At 40.1% G+C, this 20,769-nt stretch overlaps 1 protein-coding gene across 3 annotated transcripts in view; it reads left to right on the forward strand.

The window, feature by feature from the left end:
• The window catches only part of LOC124277310 (arrestin red cell-like), a 107,440-nt gene that overhangs the window by 71,102 nt on the left and 15,569 nt on the right, over positions 1-20,769 (forward strand). For all 3 annotated transcript variants that reach the window (XM_046712961.1, XM_046712962.1, XM_046712963.1), the window contains exons 5-9: positions 1,034-1,093; positions 5,814-5,881; positions 11,482-11,617; positions 12,376-12,460; positions 19,216-19,288. In XM_046712961.1, coding sequence (XP_046568917.1) covers positions 1,034-1,093; positions 5,814-5,881; positions 11,482-11,617; positions 12,376-12,460; positions 19,216-19,288 — 422 coding nt within the window. The remainder of the gene's footprint in view (positions 1-1,033; positions 1,094-5,813; positions 5,882-11,481; positions 11,618-12,375; positions 12,461-19,215; positions 19,289-20,769) is intronic.

The raw sequence follows: 20,769 nt of genomic DNA on the forward strand, positions 1-20,769 counted from the left end.
ACTAGGTTTTTATCTTAGGTTGCACCTGGTGCAAGTAGGCTAACATATCTTAAATTAAGCCCTGCATCACAAACTGTTTATTTGATCCTCAACAATTCCATGTCAGTGACATCATCCGGGCTAGGGGGTGGTGGGGTAGCCCAGTGGTTAAAGCATTCGCTCATCACGCCGAAGTCCCGGGTTCGATTCCCTACATGGGTACAATGTGTGAAGCCCATTTCTGGTGTCCCCTACCGTGATGTTGCTGAAATATTGCTTAAAGCGGCGTAAAACCATACTCACTCACTCACTTACCTCAAATATCTGTGATAAAGGATTCCACAGTGCGTGTGGCTAATGGGTCATGGCCCTGTATTTCAAGTTAGTTTCTCTGAGGATAAACAGTTTAAAATGATACTGAATCACTTGTAATTTATTTGTCACTGTTTCAATAAACAAATATGTGTACATGGCAATCCTTATTTCATTGTGTGTATCAAGATTGGTTTTCAGGAAACAACTGCATCAAAGAGTTGTATCATAGTCTAGTAGTAATTGCTGTAAACGTTTTGGTTTGAACACTTGAACCAAGTTTATTCTTTACTGCTCAGTCTGCGACAAGAAATCCAGCGTGTCGTGAATAGTTTTAGAAGCACTTCCCTTTGTCATTGTTATGACAGATTAAGTACTTTATATGCATGTTTGTTATAGTGTTTACACAGTATATGCAGGAAATGAATTGGTATTAGTTGTGCCATCAACTTTTAAGTGACTCTGTCAATGACATGTTAAACTGTTGACTGCATAAGGGGGTGAGCCGTGGAATTATTTCAATGTACATTTGGAGCGGTGATGTAGCTTCGTGGTTAAAGTCTCCACCCATCATACCAAAGGTTAATTAAAAAATGGGTACAATGTGTGAATCCCATTCCAGGGACCCGGCGCTTTGATACTGCTGACATATTGCTAAAAACGGCATAAAACCGTACTCAGTCACTCACTCACTCAATGTGTGTTTTTTTGTTATATCAATAACGGTCATTTTCTGTTCCAGCTGCCGCCAAATGCTCCAGCCTCCGTCACACTTCAGCCCGCACCAGGGGATACTGGGAAGGTTTGTACTCAACCTTTACTTCCTGTCACCCAGACATCCCAGATTAGGATAGAAACAATTGGTTTCTTGTTTTACACAAATTTGTTATCAATCTGCGGAAATGGAAATTGTTTTTCTTTTCTTTTTTTTCAGAATTTAAGCGAGGTAATTTCCTGGAACTAATATATATTGATCATATTGTCCGTTCTTTTCAATAATATCACCGAAATAGGTAGTGCTCATTCATCAGATTGTGTAGTCAATATCAGAATTCTAAATGTGCTGATGCCATTGACCTGTGATTCAGAATCTCTAAAGAAAATGGAAAGAAACAAACATCTTCACATTAAAACAACATTCGTGACAGTTTACTTCCTTGAATGCAATGCGTTATTCATCATATTCAGGTGAAAATGAGGGTCTGGCAGACAGTAAGTTTTCTTTTTATGAAGTAGCAGCACATTTTTCAGGAATGAAATACAAACAAGTCGAGATTACCCTTGTTACAGCATCTCTGAATGTTATGAGCGACATTTATCGCCATGGTTATGTTGTCCTGGCTTATTTGATAACCTTTCTGTCTTCTTCAGGAAGGTAAAAAGGTAATTGAACTGAATAATTCCTTTTTTGATGATTTGTTTTCATAATTTTTTTAGTGATGAAATCATTTCAGATGACATGTTTATATTATTTATCTCTGCAGCTAATGGCTTTGTGTCTCCACCAATGTGTCAGTAACATTTCTTTCAGGCCATGTTAACCAGTATAGCTTGTCATGCTTTCCCAAGTTGTTTCAGTCATAGTCAGATTTCCCCAAGGCATTTGCTGCAGAATGAATTGTCAAGTCATTTACTAACCAATGTTCATGACTGTCACTAACAAATCATGTTTCTCCAAGGCAGTGACTGTGGAATTGACAGTCAAGTCATTCACTAGCCAATCAGATTTTTCCAAGACAATGACTGCAGAATTGACGGTCAAGTAATTCACTAACCAATCAGATTTCTCCCAGACAGCGACTGCAGAATTGGTGGTCAAGTCATTCACTAACCAATGAGAATTCTCCAAGACATTTACTGCAGAATTAACAGTCAAGTCATTCACTAACCAATCGGATTTCTCCCAAACAGCGACTGCAGAAATGACGGTCAAGTCATTCACCAACCAATCAGATTTCTCCAAGACATTTACTGCAGAATTAACAGTCAAGTCATTTACTAACCAATCAGATTTCTCCCTCACAGCAGGAGCCTGAAGAGAAGGGTGTTAAGAAACCAGAGGTATATACATGTAGTGACCCCAAGTAATCTGAAATATCCCCTTATAATCACTGCTTGTATGCCCCATCTGCCATTACATATTTCATTTGACCAACAATTATCAAGCATACATCCAAACCTATCCCCAATTGTACACTATATATACCCTTCACAGTCTGCAAGCCAGTTAAAAAATGAATGCTTCTATGAATTTCATTTTGTTAACTATTGAAATATTATTATTTTTCAGGAATATTGAATACACAATAAAGTTATTGTATTACCTAGAGAAAAAAAATGAATATGCACTAAGTGTCCATATTTATACATGTTTAATATTTGCTGTCAATTATGTTTCTACTCAGCTTGGCCAATACTGCACACAGTTGACGCAGCTGTCGCAAGCACTACCTTATCTGGTATTATAGTCAGATTGAAACAGAGTTGCATATCAAAACTCTCCCCAGGTCACCGTGACCTGTTGGAATCAGTGAACCTGTTGTTCATGGTAGAGTACTTGATCTCTGCTGGGCCAGGATCTGCTGTCTGGGTTCGAATCCCAATGTGGCTCAGTGATCTGGTTTAGTCAGTACCCTTGCTTGATGAAGATGTGCCCCATCACTCACCTCTCCTCCAAACTGTAAATAAGTGAAGCTAAACATCACTCACTCACTCACTGTGTATCCACTACACCCAAACAGCACTTGTCAACATATACTTCTCAACTTTTGAAAGGGATAACCAGATATTCTGATTAAACATACGCTACATGCTATTATGAGTGGCATGGAAATGTAAAAATATCCCTGTCAAAAGTTGAGTAGTATATAACTGTTTTCACAAACCCCAGAGCATCACAAGTTACCGATTGCTGGTTCTGTATCACCATAGTAACACAATATATAGCTTACTGTCTATGGCTCAAGAAGCAATATATCTATCTTTTTGGTACTAAAAGCCAAGGGAAGTCTCGATCATCTAGAGCAAATCTAGTTTCCTTGAATTTCAGTAGAGGAAGAAAGGTTGTGTTGAAGAACATAAGTACAGTATACTATAGTTATAGCAAACTGATAGTGACCACAAACTTTAGTTTGTTATAACAATAATTCGTTATATGCTGTTCAACTGAAGCACAGGGAGTGGCTGTGACCAAATCTACACTTTGTTATATCCTTCATTTTGTTATTACCATGTTCTTCATGAACTTAGTTTAATGTAAACTAATTTTAAAGACGTGTTCATGGATGGTCTATGAAGTATATACTCAGATATAACATGTTATAAACTGGATGAACACTTCTCAACAATTATTTGTTCCCCATATTTGGGGATTTTGTCAGAATATTAAGCCATGTTTAAGGCCAGTATATTTATTTCTTGGATCACAGAATTCCAAAGAGTCTGGGGAGGGAATTTTGTTTCTGTACACAATCATAAGAGGCAGTGTAATGTGTGGTTTTGTCACTGGATTGTCTGGTCCAACTTTATGAACAGGCTGTCACATAGCTAGAATTTTCATGAGTACAAAATTATGAAAAATCTCTACAGTAATGCGACTGTAGCGGAAATGGAAGGCTGAATGATGTTTGTCTTGTCACATGATCATACACAGACATGTCATATATCACGTATCACACACTGGATACAGATCTCGTATCACACACCATACGGATCCTGTTTGGGGCCACACAGATTAATGTTTTTATATATCATAAGGCAATACTTGGTTTTAGCCCTGTTGAAAGGTGTTTCAGAGGGTCAGGTTGTGTACAAAGTGTGGTAGTGTATATTTCAGTTTGTTTACTGTTTACAGTCATGTTGGAACTATGAGATACTTTATCTTTCTGATAGCAGTTTATATATGATAACTAGGTGATATATGATAACTTATCACAACCTCCAGAACATATATATGGCATCAGTAACTGATAAGACTCGCGCTCTGAAACAGTCTCTTTCTGGGACATAACAGTAAAATGATGGTTAAAGACTGCTGTATCTATGTGAGATGCTGGGTCAGAGTAACCCTCTGTGACTGCATTTGCTGACTGCTGGTTTGTTCTGTCACTGGGGCAGTGGGGTAGCCTAGAGGTTAAAGCATTCGCTTGTCGTGCCAAAGACCAAGGTTTGATTCCCAACATGGGTACAATGTGTACAAAAGCCCATTTCTGGTGTCCCCCTTTGTGATATTGCTCGATTATTGCTAAAAGCGGCATAAAACTCACTCACTCACTCACTCGTTCTGTCCCTCATGGTTTTCCTGGCCCAGACTCATAATACATGCAAATGGGTGATATTGTATGGTATAAGCAACATTCAATCAAAGTAATAGTGTTTATTTTGTTCTTGATTTACAGACAACTGTTTAGTGAGAGGGTAGGCTTGGTACTAGCAACAGTAGGCAATAACAAACTATTGCTCTAAATTGTTATTTGTGATACATCCAAAATGTTAATATTCAAAACATTGATTTGGTCACAGGTCATCTAAAGCACTGTATTTCACTGTGGGAGTTGTGTCCCTTAGAATGCCAGAACCTGTGACAGGGTTTGAATCCCTGATTTGCCAAGTGTGTTTGTAGGTTTGTCAGCACCAAGTCACCTGTGGAGACTGGTTTCACCATCAGTGGTAGACGTCCACCTGCATCTCTTTCCTCCTACATCAGGCTGACATACTGTCATGTAACTGGAATACTGTCCAAAGGGGCATTAAACCCAACACACTCACTCACACGCTCATCACCTTGCTAAGCTGATTCGATGATTGCTGAGTTGTATGAAATAAAAGCCAGAATCTTACTTATGTTGTCTCTCAGTTGAGATGGTAAGTTTGGAAAAACATTTGTCAACTGTGTCATATGTATCATTAGGAACATTCAAAGCCTTTCTGTGAAATATTCTGATTCTACCAGATAACTTCGCATACTGATAGGTAAGGTAGAAGTGATACGTGTTATATTACCAATATATGTTTGTATGAGATATACAGGTGATGCCAGGTATATTGCACAGGTGACTCCAGTGATAATGTGTATATAATACGAGTCATAGTACTGGTTGTTTGGAGATATCCTGTTGATGTATGAGATGTATCATCAGTAATGGTTCTTGGATATCAGATGTATTGCCAGTGATGGTACTCAGGTAATATCAGCCGTATTACCATGGCACTCAGAAGATATCAGTCATATTACCATGGTACTGTGATGATATCAGTCATAGTACCATGGTACTGAGATGATAAAAGTCATATTACCATGGCACTCAGATGATATCAGTCATATTACCATGGTACTGAGATGATATCAGTCATATTACCATGGCACTCAGATGATATCAGTCATATTACCATGGCACTCAGATGATATCAGTCATATTACCATGGTACTCAGATGATATCAGTCATATTATCATGGTACTCAGATGATATCAGTCGTATTACCATGGTACTGAGATGATATCAGTCGTATTTCTCTGTTTCAGCCATGTGGTGTGGACTATGAGATGAAGACATTTGTAGCAGATTCAATTGAGGAGAAGCCCCACAAGAGGTGAGTATACACTATATACCCTGTAGTTACGACTATACCTGCACTAGAGGATCAAATGGTGGGGTCTCAGTGATCAAAGGTCACAATTCACACCAACCATAGAGTTTGTTTGACATTGTAACCAGATGGGGATGTCAGATCAGTGTGCGAAATAGCCACTGGCCTGCTAGCCCATGGCTAGTAAAAATCCAGTACTACATTAAATCTCTACAGTCACTGGCCCAACTTGCTAGTGAAATTTCATGGAGTTATTTTGTAAATATATCACTCTCTCCGACTTTGCTTAGTTTCTACATTCAAATTTGGGGCTAGTGAATGTTTTTGTGGACTAGTAACTTTCAGGCATAGCTATCCCGACTTACTAGCAAAATTTGGAAACTATTTCACAAACTGTGTCAGATCATTCTCATAACTTCAACCACCATTTTGACTCTGACAAATTTGATTATTTAGAGGCTGCTGTGATATGAACTGAAAGTATTTATTTGTTTGTGTGGAATTGTCTGATCCCATTTCTGATAAAACAAGAGTAATATTAAACTATTAAACTAATACCTGGAAATAATAATAATAATAATAATGGATATTTTTAGCGTGCCATTTTCCACCCACTGATACATGCTCACGGCGCTACATAAAAGCATACATACAATGCATACAGAGGATAAAATAGTAAAATAAGTATACATTGAAATTGATGACAGAAAGATTGATTTTAGGGATAGACTTTGGAAAAAAAGAAAGTGAATGAGAATGCCTTCTGTTCATCAGGACGTTTTGTATGTATTTTGTTTGGCCTATTTCATCAGGGGTGGTGGGGTAGCCTAGTGGTTAAAGCGTTCGCTCATCACGCCGAAGACCCGGGTTGGTTTCCCCACATGGGTAAAATATGTGAAGCCCATTTCTGGTGCTCCCCGCCAAAACTCACTCACTCACTCATTATTTCATCAGTTTCATGCTGGTCAACAATATTCCAATTTTAAGGTGGAAGACTAAATAAAGTCTAAATATAGTCAGGATTAAATCATCCAAACAATATTGTCATTCATCTACAGATATATGCAATGACATGCCCACCAATGTCAGGGTATTACAATTCTGTAGATCGATGCTCATGCTGTTGATCACTGGATTGACTGGTCCAGACTTGATTGTTTACACGACTTGTGTTCCTCATTACGACTTGTGACCCATGAAGGTCCGGGTTAGAATATTGGCCTTCAGTAACCCATGTTTGTCGTAAGAGGCGACTAATAGGATCGAGTGGTCAGGCTCGCTGACTTGGTTGACACATGTCATCGGTTCCCAATTGCGCAGATGGATGCTCATGCTGTTGATCACTGGATTGACTGGTCTAGACTGGATTATTTACACACTGAGGCCATATAGCTATGATATTGCTGACGTTAAACAACAGACAAAAAACTGGGTTGCTTGATTCAGTATAAAATATTCTGCGCTTCGAACTGTAATAATACACCTACAGATATTTTCAAAGAGAAGAACAGAATGACAGTTTTCTTGCTTGTTGCATAGGAAATACATTTAGTGATTTCCAAGCGATTATATGTTCATCTGTATGTCGACATTATGTTTTTTCCGTCTCCAAAATGGAACTAAAATGGTTGTGAGCTATAATGTCCGACTAAAGTCAATGATTACCACACAGAATGAGTAGTGTCAGCATGGAAAGAGTACCGAGGAATATCCTGTCAAACTTCAATTATAGTGTGCTAAATTTGACTCTTGATCATGTTGTCATCTAGGGCCATGGGAGTTCTTGGGGCTAAGGTCAGGCTGACCGTTTGGTCTAATCAGGTTATTGATCAGACTGGGGCCTACGTATTTCCGACTCACACCCTCTAGGCTAGTTGTGTGCCGTTCATTGGCACTGACGGACTGGCACATAATGCAGGCAAAGAGATGCTTTGGGAGCAAATTTAAAGAAAATGTTGAAAAAACGTTCGGGCTGAAGCTGTAGAAATGGATAGTGATTAGAGATCTGTGTTTGTGTGGAAAATTTCATATATTTGAGTCTTTAAGACAATATTTTGGATTATAATTGTTTTTGTTTTTTTATTTTGGGTGTGTTTCATAACAGTAGAGCGATTGAATGTTATCTTTCCATTATCAGAGCAATTTGTTAGCTGTGTCTAAGACCTACGGTAATTAAGTCCCTGGTGATATGTTATAGCTGGAGAAATCAGCCACAAGCAGGATTGTGGTTGACTGTTTTGATTTACTCTTGATGTTAGAGACGTGTCTTGCCCTGGAACCTCAACAGATAGCCAAGTATTGGGTGTTTAGGGACCTGTTGTGACTTGGGAACCTATAGGTAGTGGTGTTCCGATGATAGAAAATAATCGAAAATCGATCGAAAGAAGGATTAAAAATGATGATTGATTGTAAAAAACATATTTTCAATTAATCGGAATTTGGTTGTTTTAGTATAACACACCTGAATGAATTAAGCTAAAGATTAAATTTGACGAATATTCACGAACAAACATGCGCTCAAGAACGTAACGCTATGCGCATTGTAAAATTTTAACCACTTTTATTGTTTAAATACAATTCCAATGTCTTTCTTGCATGTGTGCATTTAATTACATGACAGTATCAGTTATAAACAACACTAATTAGAAAAAACCTGGGGAAATGTCCTTATAATTGATGATTTTATTAAAAATGTATATATTTCGATGATACTCGATAATCGTTCACCTCAAGTCTTCCGATAATCGATAGTGGTTTTGGTTTCCGATTCCCAACACTACTTATAGGGATGTGTAAGAGTTGCTGGAGTCCTATTTGGCCTCACTCTAGGGAGAGAGGTATGAAGTTACTAGGGACCTATTCTGACCTGGTAACCCTGGGAGTTGTAAAGCATAGGGTATTATTCTGACATAAAAGCCATACAGGGATATGTGCAAGAGTTACTGGAGATCCATTCTGACCTAGAAAAGCTATGGGGAGACAAACCTTGGGTGAGGGGACCTATTCTGCCCTAGAAAAGCTATGGGGAGACAAACCTTGGGTGAGGGGACCTATTCTGCCCTAGAAAAGCTATGGGGAGACAAACCTTGGGTGAGGGACCTATTCTGCCCTAGAAAAGCTATGGGGAGACAAACCTTGGGTGAGGGGACCTATTCTGCCCTAGAAAAGCTATCGGAGACAAACCTTGGGTGAGGGGACCTATTCTGCCCTAGAAAAGCTATGGGGAGACAAACCTTGGGTGAGGGACCTATTCTGCCCTAGAAAAGCTATGGGGAGACAAACCTTGGGTGAGGGGACCTATTCTGCCCTAGAAAAGCTATGGGGAGACAAACCTTGGGTGAGGGACCTATTCTGACCTAGAAAGCTATAGGGAGAAGCCTATTCTGCCTAGAAAAGCTAGGGAGACAAACCTTGGGTGAGGGGACCTATTCTGCCCTATGGGGAGACAAACTTTGCTATTCTGGGGGAGACAACCCTTGGGTGAGGAGACCTATTCTGCCCTAGAAAAGCTATGGGGAGACAAACCTTGGGTGAGGGGACCTATTTTGCCCTAGAAAAGCTATCGGGAGACAAACCTTGGGTGAGAGGGACCTATTTTGCCCTAGGAAAAGCTATAGGGAGACAAACCTTGGGTGAGGGGACCTATTCTGCCTTAGAAAAAGCTATGGGGAGACAAACTTTGGGTGAGGGGACCTATTCTGCCCTAGAAAAGCTATGGGGAGACAAACCTTGGGTGAGGGGACCTATTCTGCCCTAGAAAAGCTATGGGGAGACAACCCTTGGGTGAGGAGACCTATTCTGCCCTAGAAAAGCTATGGGGAGACAAACCTTGGGTGAGGAGACCTATTCTGCCCTAGAAAAGCTATGGGGAGACAAACCTTGGGTGAGGGGACCTATTCTGCCCTAGAAAAGCTATAGGGAGACAAACCTTGGGTGAGGGGACCTATTCTGCCCTAGAAAAGCTATGGGGAGACAAACCTTGGGTGAGGGGACCTATTCTGCCCTAGAAAAGCTATGGGGAGACAAACCTTGGGTGAGGGGACCTATTCTGACCTAGAAAAGCTATGGGGAGACAAACCTTGGGTGAGGAGACCTATTCTGCCCTAGAAAAGCTATGGGAAGACAACCCTTTGGTGAGGGGACTCATTCTGCCCTAGAAACTCGTTTGGGAGACATGAGATCCTAGGACTTACCCAAATCAAGAAGTGTCAAGGAGACAAGCATTTGGTGCTTGTCCTATTCTGACGTAGGAACGAGGGACAAAGATACATGTGAGATGCTGGGCCTTTATCTGACCTAGAAATGTTATGGGGAGATAAGCCTATCCTGCTCCACAACCTCCACGCCAAGACGATATTCCCAGATCCCCTCAGGGCCAGTCAAATCCCCAGATCAGTGATCACAACCGTGATTAGTTTCTGATTGTACATTTGATTTATTGCAAGTATTAGGAACCAACATATATTTCATATTGAAAAGTTAGCATACCAATATGGCTCATACCAACATGGCTCATCGGTTGATACTGCTAAATATTACATATGTTACCACCTGTTCTGTAACCAGACACCATGATGGCAGCTAGGCAGATATAAGCCTGTATATCATCCCCATGCAGCAGTCAGAATAAGTTGTTACAACGTTGATTTAGAAGAGTTTCATGCTGATTAGGTTACAGTCAGTTTGGGAAATTGGCAAAAACATTTACTGCCTCGTAAATTGCAATGAAATTGGCTGATGGTCTTTGAGACGTATATGTTATTTTTATTTTCAATTTATATATTTTAAAAATGCTATACACAGCTATTGAAATCTCTTAAAAAAACAGCTGGAATATTGCTGAGTGCAGCGTTAAACAACAAACCAACCAACCTGTTGAAAAAACATTAGCTGTGATGTTTATTTGATGTTTGTGACGTATTTTATGCCAAGCGTGGAACTCAACTGTGCCTAGTTGATGTCTGTACGTGACACGTGCAGTACGCCATTTGCTTAAATCTTGATTAACCCATTTACGCAACTCACATTAATGTCTGTATGGCATGTATCCAAACCCAGACTTGGTGGAACTTGTTGGTGTTGATTGTGAGTCATTTTGAGTTTAAAACAGAGTGAAACTAAAAAAGCTCCAAAATTATTAATTTCATAAGAAATGAAATCATTAATAAAGTCACAAGTTATTTCATCAAGACATCATTTTAAGCTAAAACATACATCTGCAGATACAATAAAGAGGTTTGGGTAGCACAGTGGTTGAGGTGTTTGGTCATGACACCAAAGGTCTGGGTTTGATTCCTCAGAGAGGAACCTAATTTTGGTCCCTTGCCATGGGGCTGTGGGGTAGCCTAATGGTTAAAGCGTTGGCTCGTCACGCCGAAGACCCCGCTTCGAATCCCCACATGGGCACAATGTGTGAAGCCCATTTCTGGTGTCCCCTGCCGTGATGTTGCTGGAATATTGCTTAAGGCGGCGTAAAACCAAACTCAGTCAGTCAGTCAGTCCCTTGCCATGAAGTTTGAATATTTCTGAAAGAGGTGTAAGACTCACACTCTCATTTAATATAAATGTATATGGTTTAAAGAATGTGAGTTTTCTGTTTCCAGGAACTCTGTTCGTTTAGCTATCCGCAAGTTAACATATGCTCCCGAGGAGCCAGCACCGCAGCCAAATGCTGAGGCAGTCAAAGACTTCATGATGAGCCCCGGGAACATTAGACTAGAAGCATCGCTGGACAAAGAGGTGGGTGAAACACATGTCCTCCTGGAATAACATGATCAGAAGAGATGACATCAAGCTTGACGTATGGATTTCAATTTTTTTGTAATTTTGATACCAACTTTTTGATGTACCATATGTTATATTTGGAATTACACTTACTCTGTAAAGATCAGATTCTAGTACCTATATCCCCTTGTGTACCCCACGGATGGTATTCAACCTGATAAAAGTACTGGAATCCGTACTTCACAGAGAAAATGTAATCCCAAATATAGCATGTTTCATTTGACCACTTTCTAAAATGTATTGTGTCTACATAGCTTTTGACAGTGGGAGCCGTTCCAATTTACATTTGTCAGAGGGGTACACAAGGTATGTGATGTTGACTACCTGTTGTCTGGCCTCTATGTTGGGGGAAGCTGTGGTGGCTGAGTAGGTTAGATTGTTGACTCTGTGTGCTGGCGATTAGGTGCCTGACTCTGAGAGTAGGGGTTCGAATCCCAGATGGGTCTCAACCTGTTAAAGGTACTAGAATCTGTACTTTGCTGAGAAAGTGTAATCCCAAATATAAGATATTACAAAATGGCTGTCATGCAGTACATGTGGTGGCCAAGTTGATTGCTAGAACACACAACAAGGTATTGCTTCATTGTGTGATGGAGTCGTCATCATAACTCAGTGCATTTTATACAATTAAAAAATTAAAAAATTTGTGTTTCAATTTTTATATTCTTTGTGTTTTTTGCTGATTTGTTGATGGTTTGTTTATTTTATTTCAGAAATATTACCATGGAGAGGGGCTAGCGATAAATGTTTTGGTGGACAATAACACAAGTAAAACTGTCAAGAAAATCAAAATTTCAGGTAAATATACTCTTAGTACAGTTTATTATTACTTAAAGTTAATTCCATAGTTGGTAATAAACTTGATAATCTTTCAATGCTGTTTTGTAGGGCCTTTACCGTAACCAACATAATTAGCACTCCTTCGTCATTATTAGTGAAATGTGCTTATTATGCTGACTGTGGTATATCCTGCATCTAGTTCTGATCAGTGGTGGACAATTTCTTACCACTGTGTAATATCTCACAATTACAGTCTATATAAATGCTTTAAAGATTTTACATGATTTCTCATGTACCTTATTGGCAAAAGTGAGAAAGTTACCTTGTGTATTTTGTGACGTAGTTGTTTAATAAGAACGGAATGCGTTTGTGGGTCATCCTTTGAAGTCGATGCCACAGTCTCATAGGCCATTGTTTCTATCGCATTGGCTGTTGGACTATGTAAGGCATGGTTTTGCTGTATTTAAGACAATTACTGGTGCTTGAAAAGTATCTGAAATAAGATTGGCCCCTGCCTACTTTATCTGAAAAATGATTGGTCCTTCCAGCCATATCTGACATATGATTGGTCCATTCCTACAGTATCTCAAATATCATTGGTCCTTCCTACATTTTCTCCCTCTGTATCTGAAATATGATTGGTTCTTTCCTGTGTATATGACATCTGATTGGTTCTTCTGTTAGCAATTCAATTAATGAGCCTGGTTCTCCATGAGACCAATGAGCAGACACATGTGATCGCTGATGAGGATATGCTGTAAGTCGTCCATCACAAAACAACACAATGTATGACTTGTTCTCTTCACAATGCAATTCTGTTTCTAACTTAAAAATAATTTTTAAAAACTTAAACTTTGAAAACACCTTCAGACCCTGATGCAATGCAGTTATTTACATAATAAACACATTTACCAACATACATCGTAAATGGCATACATTTTATCAATTAAAATCTAATGCCTCATTTAACTTTATTTAAAATTGTGATAGATTCAATATTTAGTTGTAATCTCACATTTAAATTGTTTCGTCAGTTTTCTAAAATTGTTGAAGTCAAACAGAATTGCATTATGGGACTATCACAGAGTATATTTGAATGTCACAGAGGTGTTCAGTGTCTAGCAGTGGATGTGTGTTAACTGTCTATATATCCCGTGTTGCTGGCCAACAGTCAGGTCAGTCTGGACAAACAACTACTGAAACTGTGTAGGAAATGGCAATCTATGCATGTTGGAATATTGTTATATTCACTGTTGTATATCAGCTGTAGCACTACAGGTGGTATAATATATGTATCATGCATGTTATTGTGAGCTACAGGTTGCCAGGCAACAGTTTTTGCTGTTTGAAATGATGGAATTAGATTGATTGTTGCTGTTGTTGGTATAGCGTCTGATATTTCATGAGAAAAAATGAAGAGCTGATGGCTCTCAGTTTTTATACTCTGAATGAGATCTGTACGTCCACCATCTTTGCTACAGCTTCTGAAACGCCATTTAAAGATACACTGAGAGAAACAGGTAAAGGATCACAAGAAAATGCAAGCGTTTTATTATTTTCCTGTTTTCATCATCCCAATGCTATTCAAAGCTGGTGATGAAAACTGGAAAATGATAAAGGAACGCTTGAATTTTCTTGTGGTTTTTTATTTGTTTCTCACAGTATATTTCATTGATAAGGGACACCTGTTGGTGATCCAGGTAAGACTAAAGGTCCCCAGCAGTCCATACTTGTCGTAAGAGGTGATAAGATCAAGGGGGGTTGGTTTGTCAGTAATAATAATGCTCATAGTGTCAGTCATCGGATTGTCTGGTCCAGGCTGGACTATTTACTGACTGTCGTCATATAGGTGGAATATTGCTGAGGTCAGCATCAAGACTGTGTTTCAATGAGGTTGATTATATCAGTAATGGATGCAAGAGGAGAGGTTCGGTGTGGTTCTCATGTTGGTGTGTCTGAGACTGATCTAGACGCCGTGGTTGTGCAGGATACTAAACATCAATAACCTGACTCGCTTCAGGATGCAATGATATACTTGAAATAAAACTCATAAGCGTTGTTTAATCAAATTACCGTTCAGTCTCTCAATATTGACTGTACAAATTAAGAAATGATGTCTGATTGAATGTTTCAAGTGTAATGTCATTCCGTATATGAGTAAGGCTTTATGATGACTCATGTCACAATCATCACTAAGATCAGTGTTCAGGTCGGTTCTCCCGCTGATTGTATACTCCCAAGGGAGATGACAATACAGACACACTGATACAAAACACATTACTTTGAGTATCCTACTTCCTGGCCTGTGATCTTGTCTCTCAGTTAATTCCACTCACTATTAATTAGTAGTAGTAGTAGTAGTAGTAGTAGTAGTAGTAGTAGTAGTGGTAGTAGTAGTAGTAGTAGTAGTAGCAGCAGCAGCAGCAGTAATAGTGGTGGTAGTAGTAGTAGTAATACTGGTAGTAGTAGTAGCTAGTGAGTTAGTGAAGTTTTATGCCACACTCAGCAATACTCCAGCTATATGGCGTCAGTCTGTAAATAATCGAGTCTGGACCAGACAATGCAGTGATCAACAGCATGAGCATCGATCTATGCAATTGGGATATGATGACGTGTCAACCAAGTCAGCAAAGCTGACCACCCAATCCCGTTAGTCGCCTCTTACGACAAGCATGTGTTACTGAAGATCAATTATAATTCACGGGTCGGCTGCAATATGAGGTGAATATGATACATACGTCTAATACTAGTAATCGTATATGTAGTACATGTAGCAGAGGCAGTGATAGTAGCAGCAGCAGTAGAACAATTATTATTGTTATTCTTATGATTATCCAGTGACATGACAGTTGGTAATACCAACCCATAACGAGGTGTAAAATATGAGTATATGACAGTTGGTGATACCAGCCCATAATGAGGTGTGAAATATGAGTGTAGATACAGTACAGAAATAGCACGATGCCATTCACTGATAATGGTTGGTGGTAGGGCATGTTGACATACAGTCCGACGGAGTGTGATTACAGAGGATGTAACACGAGGCATAATTGTGATGACTGAAACGAGATAAGACTGGGAGTTGGCGTAAGACAACACTGCATGTGACACACCACACGGTGGTCAAGGCTGTTTGTGTAATATTCCATTTTGTTCCTTTCAATTTTGATCATGTTGATTGACGAGGCAGAAGGTTGTCTCCAGATGGTGTTTCTCTGTTTCATAATCAGTATCTAGTACAGAATTTAAATCTTTATGTTTATGTTAGAATATTTGTAGAATAACTGGGGCGGTGGGGTAGCCTAATGGTTAAAGCGTTGGCTCGTCACGCCGAAGACCCGGGTTCGAATCCCCACATGGGCACAATGTGTGAAGCCCATTTCTGGTGTCCCCCGCCGTGATGTTGCTGGAATATTGCTGAAAGCGGCGTAAAACCAAATTCAGTCAGTCAGTCAGCTGTAGAATAACTAAGGTGGCTCGTTGATTACCTCCCCCTGAATGAATACAGTTCCAAGTTTTGGTTCCACATCTTACCTATTTCGTGGGTTTCACCACATTGGTAAATGCTGAGGACCTGTGTCATGTCTGACTTTTCTCCTACATCAAAATGTCAGGTCATGACCTACCTGCCGTACAGGTCAAAATGGCTTTGACCAAACCCGCCCAGTTCGGTATATTCCCAGGGTGCAGTATTGCAGGTATTTCTCATGGTCTTATGTTGCAACACTGCCAGCTGTGTCTGGATGTTCACACTGTCCTAATGCCTGCTCCAGGATTGAACGGCTGGAACTGTCATGTGACACAGTATTCCTTCTTCTGCATCTGATGAGATGATGTTTTACACCTCATATGACACTGCTATGGCCTCAATACCAGTACTGTCTGTTTTCACACTTTCGGGGGCGGTGGGGTGGCCTAGTGGTTAAAGCGTTCTCTCGTCACACCGAATGGCCCGGGTTTGATTCCCCATATGGGTAAAATGTGTGAAGTCCATTTCTGGTGTCCCCTGCCTTGATATTACTGGAATATTGCTAAATGTGGCATTAAACCAAAGTCACTCACTATTTTCACACTTTCACCTTTATCTCAATACCAGTACTATCTACTATCTGACTTTTAATCTCCATGTCAGTACTATCTACTATTTCACTTTCAGTATAATGTCAATACCAGTACTATCTACTGTCTCAATTTCAGCATTATCTCAATATAAGTACTATCTACTATTTCAATTTCAACAATATTTAAAATATTAGTACTATCATCTCAATATCAGTACTATTTCTCTTTCAATACTATCTGTCAGGTCCAGTCAGTACTATCAAGTCAGTATCAGTACTATCTCAGTCAGTCCTATCAACTCAGTACTAGTACTATCTCACTATCAGTGCTATCTCACAGTCAGTCCTATCAACTCAGTACTAGTACTATCTCACTATCAGTACTATCTCACTATCAGTACTATCAACTAAGTATTAGTACTGTCTCACTATCAGTACTATCTCAGTATCAGTACTATTTCAGTATCAGAGTATCAGTACTATTTCAGTATCAGTACTACCAACTCAGTACCAGTACTATCTCACTTTCAGTACTATCTCAGTGCGAGTGCAATCCCTGCCAGGATCCCTACATACAACAGTTCTGCTAGTTTCGTGTGTGTGGAGGCTCTGTTTGTGTCAATTTGATCCATGTCAGACCACGACAGTTCTCCCCTGTGGACTAATCCTGTGTATACAAGAATGAAGTCCGAGACCTTTTAGATGCCGTGGACAAATCAATACATTGATCTGCAAGGTCAATTCCAGACATGCAAGTCAAATAGCACCCTGCAGGCTTACAAATGAAACATTTCCCCCTGGAAGACGATGGGATCTACGTGAACTTTCAGCCCGTCGCTACCACTTCAGCACACTGGGCCTCAAGCGTCTGCCATTGAAGCACAAACTGACGTTACTGTCGATGTCCTTTAGAACTGTAGTATACCTGCACCAGGGAATAATTCACCTCAAATGCCCCGGTTCGATTTCCCACATGGGTACAATGTGTGAAGCCCATTTCTGGTGTCCCCTGCCGTGATATTGCTGAAATACTGTTAAAAGTGGTATAAAACCATACTCACTCACTCACTCACCTCAAATATCTGCAATAAAGGATTCCACAGCGGTGAAAGACAAAATTGTGATGAAAAATATATGATTGGATCATAGAATATAATGTCATGGTGACACCAGGTGTTCCAAACACCTACCAAACCTGCTCTACCCATGACACCACAAGTCGCGTGCATGAAAGTAGCAGAAAGGAAGGTGTTGAGATCCTCACTGGGGGTGGCATCACATATAAATGTTGACAAACAATGAGTCATCTTTAGAGAATTCCTCCGAAAGTGTACGATAATGTTTCTGCAATGAGCTTGTTTTAGTCATTTGACATTTTAAGTCCATTTCACCAGCATGACCTTCAAGGCTCGGTGTACAATGTCGACAGCCAAAGCTGCAGAGAGCTGTCATGTGTTATTAAGAGTTGGGACTAAAACCTCTTTCTCTTCACAAATTACGGTGGCACGGACATCTAATAGGTCTTATCTATCACTAGAGATGATGAGTCCACATAATGGCAAGCATAAGTCAGAAGGTCAATGATCAGATAGAAAGAAAACATGATGGATCGGTCCTGGGAGCTTTCCCAAACTATCTGCTGCTCGACACAGATAATGCAGGCCATTTGTCACGCACATCAGATTAGAAACAGTCACAAACCTTTTGGAAACTAACCATTAAAGGTCCAGGTTAAAATTGATGCTTAGCAAAACCTACATGTTGTATGATGTGTCCACCGGGATTTGGTGGTCTGGCTCAATGACTCAACTGTGTCATTATGTCTGGTGGAGTAGATAGCTCTCAATCACTGGATTGTCGGGAACAAACTTGGTTATAGACTGCCATCAATTGCTGAAATATTGCTGTGTGGCTTTCAATAACGTATTGGTAAGTATTCTACGTGTTGCCTAAATCAGGGCTAGGCAAACCATCTTGGCCTTGAAAACATGAGATCCAATCCGTAATAGACTAAGCCTTCTTGGCCATGAGGACAAGGTTGTCACCTGGTGTAAGAGGTCAAAAAGTGTAACAGACAAAGTCTTCTTGACCATGTGGACAAGGTTGTCACCTGGTGTAAGAAGTCCAAACTCTTACTGACTAAATCTTCATGGCCATAAGGAGAAGGTTGTCACCTGGTGTAAGAAGTCCAAACTGTAACAGACAAAGTCTTCATGACCATAAGGAGAAGGTTGTCATCTAGTGTAAGAGTTTAGGTTTGATTCCCAGCATGGGACTCAAATTGTGTCTGATTCTGTCATCATTAACTGAAGGGTGAATGATGATTATATAACATACCTAAATAGCGTTAGTGTCTCTTAAAATAAGAACAATGTTTTCCTGATGACTAGTTTGCAAAAAAGACATGCTTGCATGCAAAATGATAAGCCAGTGTACAGTAAAAACATATGTTAATCTTATTATTTTTTTATTTTGTTTTATTTTGCCGCACTTGACATGGATCTGTACCATGTTGAGTGGTGTTCTGTCAGTCATTTTAAATATTTGGCTGGGAGCATCCACATTTTGCAGTATGGTGGCATTTCAGAAAGACTGTTGATGCTGCTATGTATCTGATGCATTGTCACTGTGTTTGTTTTTTCACCTGTCTCATGTCTAATATACATCTATGTCTTATATGTTCATTTGTTGATGTTTTGTTTGCACATGCAGTGCGGCAGTTTGCAGATATCTGTCTCTTCTCAACTGCACAGTACAAATGCACCGTTGCTGAGCTGGAGAGCGAGTGAGTAACATATTAGTTTATGGGATGTTTGTGTTGGAGCTGTAGGATACAGGGTACAGGTGTTGTATACATGGTGAGATGTGGGATATGGTTGTAGTATACAGGGTACAGGTGTTGTATACGTGGTATACATGGGTACAGGGTGGTGTTGTATCGATGGGTGTAGATGTGGGATATGGTTGTAGTATACCGTATACAAGTGTTGTATATACGTGGTGTAGATGTGGGATATGGTTGTAGTATATATAGTGGGTACTGGCGACGATGGGGATATGGTTGTAGTATACAGGGTACAGGTGTTGTATACGTGGTGTAGATGTGGGATATGGTTGTAGTATACTGGGTACAAGTGTTGTATACATGGTGTAGATGTGGGATATGGTTGTAGTATACTGGGTACTGACGTGGGATATGGTTGTAGTATACAGGGTACAGGTGTTGTATACACGTAGATGTGGGATATGGTGTTGTATACATGGTGTAGATGTGGGATATGGTTGTAGTATACAGGGTAGTATACTGGGTGTATACATGATGGTTGTAGTATATGGGTGAGTAGATGTGGGGATATGGTTTGTAGTATACACTGATGGTGGTTGTAACAGGTTGTGATGTGGGATATGGTTGTAGGATACAGGTATGGGCGATGCCAGGTACCGATGTGGGATACAAGGTACCAATATGGGATATGGATGTGGGATATTGGGTAACAATGTGGTATACAAGGTACCAATACTGGATATGGATGTGGAATATTGGGTAACAATGTGGTATACAAGGTACCAATATTGGATATGGATGTGGGATATTGGATATCAATGTGGGATATGGGTGTGGATACAGGGTACAGATGTGGGATATTGATATGGAATACAGATCACAAATATCAATGCGGTATATGAGGTACAGATGTGGGATATAGGGTATGGATGTAGGATACAGGATAAGATGTGCGATAAAGATGTGAGATACATGACTGTTGGATAAAGGCTTCAGATGTGGGATATGGGTGCATTATAGAGGCTACAGGTGTGGGATACATGGTAGAGACGTGAGATATGTGTACCCGTGTACAGGATACAGGTATGGTATGACAAGACATTAACAGATGGTACTCATTACCTGTCTGGCGCTCTGCGTTCAAGGCACAAAACAATGACTGGTCATTAAAGATAATGTAATGTGTCTTTGTGGGGTATCCCTGCAAAATGCAGTGTTACCCCGTATAATGCTGAAGACTCTTGGGGCGCTGGGGTAGCCTAGTGTGTAAGGCGTTCCTCAACACGCTGAAGACCCTGGTTCGATTCCCCACATGGGCACATTGTGTGAAGCCCATTTCTGGTGTCCCCCGCCGTGATATTGCCGGAATATTGCTGAAAGCGGCGTAAAACTAAACTCACTCACTCACTGAAGACTCCTGCTGTGTTACCTAGATGGGTACAATGCATGATACCCATTGCCCTGCTGGGACGTCACTTGCT

The sequence above is a fragment of the Haliotis rubra genome, unplaced genomic scaffold (assembly GCF_003918875.1).
Source record: "Haliotis rubra isolate DU_JTF1 unplaced genomic scaffold, ASM391887v1 Scf22, whole genome shotgun sequence".
In the NCBI taxonomy this organism is placed as follows: domain Eukaryota; kingdom Metazoa; phylum Mollusca; class Gastropoda; order Lepetellida; family Haliotidae; genus Haliotis; species Haliotis rubra.